The following is a 6,000-nucleotide window of genomic DNA, read 5'->3' on the forward strand; positions in this document are numbered from 1 at the left end:
CCTCATGGAGGGTCATGTGTGGTAAAATCATCATCGTCAGACTTGTTGGTGGCAGTTGACTGATAGAGCAGTCCAGTCTATTCATGATGGCTGTGGACGATTTAGTAAGGTGCAATACCACCCAATAAAGGGAGTGTGCAGCAAAACAATCTGCACCAGTGAATACCACAAACGGTACGTTGGATGCACAGCAAGTGCTGTGCTGAAGTTAGAGGGAGACAGCCACAGGACGCCCAGCACATGTGGCTGCAATGAGTAGATGCCGTCTGCCTGCCCAATGGAAGTGCTGGATACTAATCCAAAGCAGGGGCCTAAAGTAGGGCTTGAGGCCCAGAAAGTACCGCAGGCATCCACGATGATGTCCACAGACATCCTGTATCCATGGTGCCGAAGGCTGAGGAAAACAGCTATTAGATGCCCACAAATAGGTGCCGCCTGCCTTTAGTACCAGAGGCCCTCAGTCTGGAGATGCCCAGGAGGGCCGTGAATGGCCTCAGCAGCTGCCACTACTGCAACATAGCCGACTTTCCCGCAAGGCCCTAACTTCCTGGGTCTTCCCCCCTGAGCGGGAGTAGTAAGGGACCGTGGTCCCAACGAGGAATGGAGCCCAGAATGAGTGCCAGATATGTGACCAGGATTCAAAAAGCCTTGGGGAGGGTTGCGAAAAAAAAGCAATGGAGGTGCTAAAAACCTAGGTTGAACCATCAACTGTGGGCGGACTAGATATGCAAAAACAAAACTGGTATCTTGGCACCATTCTCCAATAAAAGTCGTGAGACAATAGAATGACATATCCAACTTTTTTATTAAAATGAATTTAAAGCCAGCAGAAGAAACTCCTTTTTCCGGTGAACCTCTATCATTCGAGCTGAGAAGTCTTGGGACTGCAGGGGTATGGACGCAGCAGTCCTGGTGGCTCCAGGAGCGGAGAGGATCAGGACTGTGACAACAGAAGAAGCAGTTCTGATTTTTGTTTTTGCATAACTATGGCTGTCCGGTGACATCCAAACCAACGTTGACCGTGCCTCCCTGCCTTCTGAGGGCCAGCAACAGAGTGTTTACCTCCTCAGTGGGGTAACAGGGAGTATCTAATGCCAGCCTTGTATTCCCAAATTCAGGAAGAAATCACTGAAGAGCAATGGTAGGAGAGCTCTGCCTACTAGGGACACTAAGCTAAAACTGGTTAGCTTGGTGACTGAAGGAGGTGTATTTGCAGGAGGAGGAGCTAACACTGCTTACTGTCCGCTTCCTAGTGGCAGTAGCTATACCAACAGTTTTCAGCTGTGTCCCCCAATTATATGCTTTCTTGTATTATGAAATAACACGATTGCATCCGTGTAATAAATGTGCACAGGTTCATGGGGCTCTGACCTACATCTTCAGAAATCCCCATTAACCCCTCCTGACATGTGATGTCCGTATATGTCACATATCACAGGTAAGTGTATAGAACAGGCTCAAGAGCAGAGCCCACTCCACAGGCGGTGAATGCCAGTGTTCTACAGCGGACATTCACCTATGACAACAAGAATCAGAGACAACTCTGATTCCATTCGTTTAACTCCTTACATGCCTTACTACTGTGTTTCCCTGAAAATAAGACACTGTATAATATTAATTTTTGCCTCAAAAGAAGCACAGTGTCTTATTTTCTGGGGGTGTCTTATACTTACCCAGCCCCCGGCAACTGTGTCCTTTGTGCTCGTAGCAAGCTCTGCGACAGGCTGCAGTCCTGAGCGCTGACAGGATTCTCTTCTCCTGGTAACGGGGCTTTGAATACCCTGCCTCCAGTAAGCGCTGTGATTGGTTCATCGAGCACCGGCTCTGATCGGCTGGTGCTCGATCCAATCACAGCGCTTACCGGAGGCGGGGGTGTTCAAAGCCCCATCACCAGAAGAGAATCCTGTCAGCGTTGAGGACTGCAGTCTGCCGGAGCGCTGGAAGCCAACGCGATGGACACAGACGCTGGTAGATAGTGGAGTATTGTTTTTTTTTTTTATTATTATTACTTTCGGGGGGAGAGCTTATGGAGAGATGGCGGAATGTTGTTTTTTTCCCCATTTTACTCCACTTGCAATTTTACATTGAATAGTAACATTTAAAAAACAACTCATCCCACAAAAAACAAGCCCTCTTACAGCAACGTCGATTAATAAATAAAGGAGTTACGATTTTTTTTAAAGTGTGGGGGAAGAAAAAATGAAAATGAAAAAAAAAAGGCTGCATCAATAAGGCCTCATGTCCATGGGATAACTGTTATTTAAAATCCGCAGTGTTTTTCCCGCACGCGGATCCGCGCGCCCATAGGGATGCATTAGACACGTGCAGGTAAATACATGCGGATGTCATTTTCCTTTCAGGTGCGGATTGCATGTGGGAAAAAAAATGCGACATGCTCCATTTCCGTGCGGGTCTCCCGCGGGGACGGCTCCCGCAGGCTTCTATTGAAGCCTATGGAAGCCGTCTGGATCCGCGGAACACCAGTACCTGAATGAAAACTTACCTGTCCGGACGCTGCGGATCTTCCCTCCGTCGCGGACGGATCTTCTTTCTTCGGCCCGGTGGAAGTGCCCGGCGCATGCGCGCGGCACACTGCCAGCGTGCCGAGCACATCCGCCGGGCTGAAGAAAGAAGATCCGGCCGCGACGGAGGGAAGATCCGCAGCATCCGGACAGGTAAGTTTAATCTTTTTTTTAGCCTCATGTTCCCGGGAAAAGAGGGACCCGCTGCGGAATTCTGCATGAAGAATCCGCGGCGGGCCTGATTTTCCCCATGGACATGAGGCTTAAAGGGGTTCTGACACAAATAATGTTTTTATGCTTTAGCAGCCATTGTTCCCTGGTCTGCCTAATGGACACAGGGAACCCATGGTTTAATGGCTGCTAAAGCATAAAAAGATAACACTTACCTGTTCTTCTGTTGTTGTTGACATCGGGGGGGGCTCATCTCCCAGCAGGCGCTGCTCCTCCTCTTCTGTCTGCACGAGCCGCGCCACTCCGGGATCGCGCGCATGCGCGGTGGAGAGGTGCCCTCTGACAGGAGTCAGGACGGGCTGCGTCTCCACTGCGCATGAGCAGCACTCCGGAGTTCAGCAGGACGGAAGGGCCACCCACAGCAAGCACTGTGCGGTCCGTCCGTTCACCTCGGAAGTGCCTGACGGATGGACCAGAGCAGGAAGCGGTCTTTTTGACCGCTCCTGCTCTGCTTTAAAAGGCACAGAAGATGCCGGCTGGAGGGGACATGCCTGCCGATCGGGCAGGGCCAGGCAAGGTGAGTACACATTTTTTTTTAATGTCAGAACCCCTTTAACCCTTTCCAATCCACTGTCTGATGTCTGAAGACATTAAGATTTAAGGCTGTACAGCTCTGATGAAGGAAGACGTCCATCGGGGTTCTCTTACTGTATATTGCCAGCCTCTCTGCTGTCGGAGCCTATCCAACGTGTCACCGCATGCAGTACTGGCTTTAGCCAGCATATAGCACCGTTGTATAACGGCAGAAAAAGAGTAAGCCCCCTAGGAAAACCAGGATACAAATTGGATTGGAAAGGGTTGAGGGGTTAAATAACATAACTCGTCTCACAAAAAACAAGCCCTCATACAGCTATGTCAATGGATAAATAAGAATATAACATGGGTTCACACGGGATGGAATTGCCACACAATTACCTTGCGGGGTGTCCGCACGGCAATTCTGCCCGCGTCTCTTAATCTTAGAATTAGGGCGCCTTCAGATAACCATATATCGGCCAGGTACCGATATACGGTGTCCCTCTCAGCAGGGGGAGGAGGCTGAAGAGCCGGGAGCAGTGCACTGAGCTCCGGCTCCCTCTCCATTCCTCGCCACTATTTACAATGGGAGGGAGTGGGGCGGAAGCAGGCAAAGTTCCGGAACTTAGCTCCACCCCACCCCCTTCCATTGCAAATAGTGGTGAGGGCAGAGAGGGGGTGGGAGCTCAGTGCACTACTCCCGGCTCTTCCAGCCTCCTGCCCCTGCAGAGAGGGACGCCGTATATTAGCACCTGGCCGATATACGGTCCTCTAAAGGCGCCCTTAGCCAGCAAAGTGGATGAGATTTTGCAAAAATCTCGTCCATACACTGCGGCCAAGCCACACTGAAACAGACAAGCTGCACGGAAAACAAAGACGCAGCATGTCAATTCTTTTTTTAATTTCCACAGCGGCCTCGCTCCTTCCTATGGCGAAAGATAGCGAAGCCACTCCAAAACCTGCAGCTAAAGGCCACGGGTTTTAAAGCTGCACTTATCCTGCGAAAATCTCGTGGTTTTTCAGTGCGGCCAAGCTGCAAGATTTCCATCCCGTGAGAACCCAGGCTGTGGTTCTTGGAAGGTGGGAACGGAAATTTTAATATAATACACACAGTTTTTTTTCTATCCCTAAGGTTGGGTTCACACAGGGCGGATTTGCCGCGGCAAATCCGCCTACGGCCGCTAATCTCGGGATTAGCCAGCCATGTGGACGAGATTTCTCAGCCAATCCGCTGCGGTATGTCCGGCTGAAACCGCGGCTGCGGTGGCCACAGTTTCAAAAGATGCAGCATGATGTCTATTTACTTTAACTTTTTTGTTTACTTTCGTCACGGCCGCGCTCTCCTCTATGGGAGCGCCGGCCGCAACGGCTTTTTCCGCGGCGGTTCTCCCAGCTTTTGCTGCGGCCAAACCGCGGGATTTCTGGCGGGAATACGCCCCGTGTGAACCCAGCCTAAAAGGGTTAAACTATAAACGTAGTAAAAGGATAACAACAACTATATACATTGAGTATTGCCATAATCGTAGACCCACAGAATAAAACGTACATTTTATTTTCACTGGACACTGTAAAAATGAAATGCAAAAGAGAGAAAACAAAAATAAAACTGTTTTTTTTTTTTTTCTTCTCACCCCCATTTTTTAAGCTCCCCAATACACTATACAGTTTATTATATAGTGCCATTACAGAAGTACATCACATCCTGCAGAAACCAGCCTTCAGAATGGTATGTCAATGAAAAAAATAATAATTAAAAAAAAAAAAAACTATACTTTTTGGAAGAGATTGACATGAAAAAAAATTGCGGCTGAAAAGTCTCTGCAACAGGAAGGGGTTAAATTGCACTAGTTTGCGCTGGCTGACTGACAACAGCAGTGCCATCAGGTGTGCATCCTATAAAGCAACCTACTGGGCACACTATGCTGCCAGCATGGCACTATATGTACCTGGGCACCGAGGCCACAACTCACAAGGCTCTGTTCATAGCACAATGTCATGGAAGCTGCACTGACTATCACTACACATGTAACTGGTGCGCGTTACCCAGACTTCAGGGATGGGTCGTGCTGAGCCCTGTAGTCCTCAGTTATGTAAATATTGACGAGCACTAATTGTATAACACACAGAGAACCCCTATGCACTGTTTACGGGGAGGTATACTACCATATACTGTGGCTGTATCAGTGGTGCCAGTTACCTGCCCCCCGCAGTGCCAGTCTAGCGCCCAACGCCCGCATCTTCCTGCCGCTAGTACAGCCCTCGGGCGGCTCACTGATCCGCTGTTATCATTGGCTGCCGCGGCAGTCAATTGTTTGTTTCTCGCTTCTGATTGGCTAGCGTTCTTGGCGCCTTTTCCACAGCCTCCCCTCACGCAGGTGTCCGCGCAGTTACCTCATGAGTACAGCAATATCTGAGGTGAGGGCTGGAGTGTGAGTATACAGGTGTCAGTGCGAGTATACACGGGGTCAGTGCGAGTATATAGGGGGTCAGTGTCTGCTGTATTACATTACACACAGGAAGATATATGCTTCACACAATAGAATCCACATGAACTGAGCAAGTACAGTTTACTCCCCCCCCCCCCCACACCTCAAATCTATAATATACAGTGATTATAATATAAAGAACGTCAGCCAAACGAATGTGAAAAAACGCCAAGTGAGTCGTGTTATTTGTAGTGTTATTTGTATTTCCCTCTCCCCTTTGAAATGGTCAGGCACCTTTTTGCCCT

The 6,000-nt window shown here is 49.3% G+C and overlaps 1 protein-coding gene across 1 annotated transcript in view; it reads right to left on the reverse strand.

Moving 5' to 3' along the window:
• Window positions 1-5,529, reverse strand: part of BCO2 (beta-carotene oxygenase 2) — a 50,935-nt gene extending 45,406 nt beyond the window's left edge. Inside the window, exon 1 of the mRNA XM_066606943.1 lies at window positions 5,467-5,529. Within this exon, the coding sequence (XP_066463040.1) occupies window positions 5,467-5,506 (40 nt within the window). The 5' untranslated portion in view covers window positions 5,507-5,529. The remainder of the gene's footprint in view (window positions 1-5,466) is intronic.
• Between the last annotated feature and the right edge of the window lie 471 nt (window positions 5,530-6,000).

The sequence above is a fragment of the Eleutherodactylus coqui genome, chromosome 6 (assembly GCF_035609145.1).
Source record: "Eleutherodactylus coqui strain aEleCoq1 chromosome 6, aEleCoq1.hap1, whole genome shotgun sequence".
NCBI classification, from domain to species: domain Eukaryota; kingdom Metazoa; phylum Chordata; class Amphibia; order Anura; family Eleutherodactylidae; genus Eleutherodactylus; species Eleutherodactylus coqui.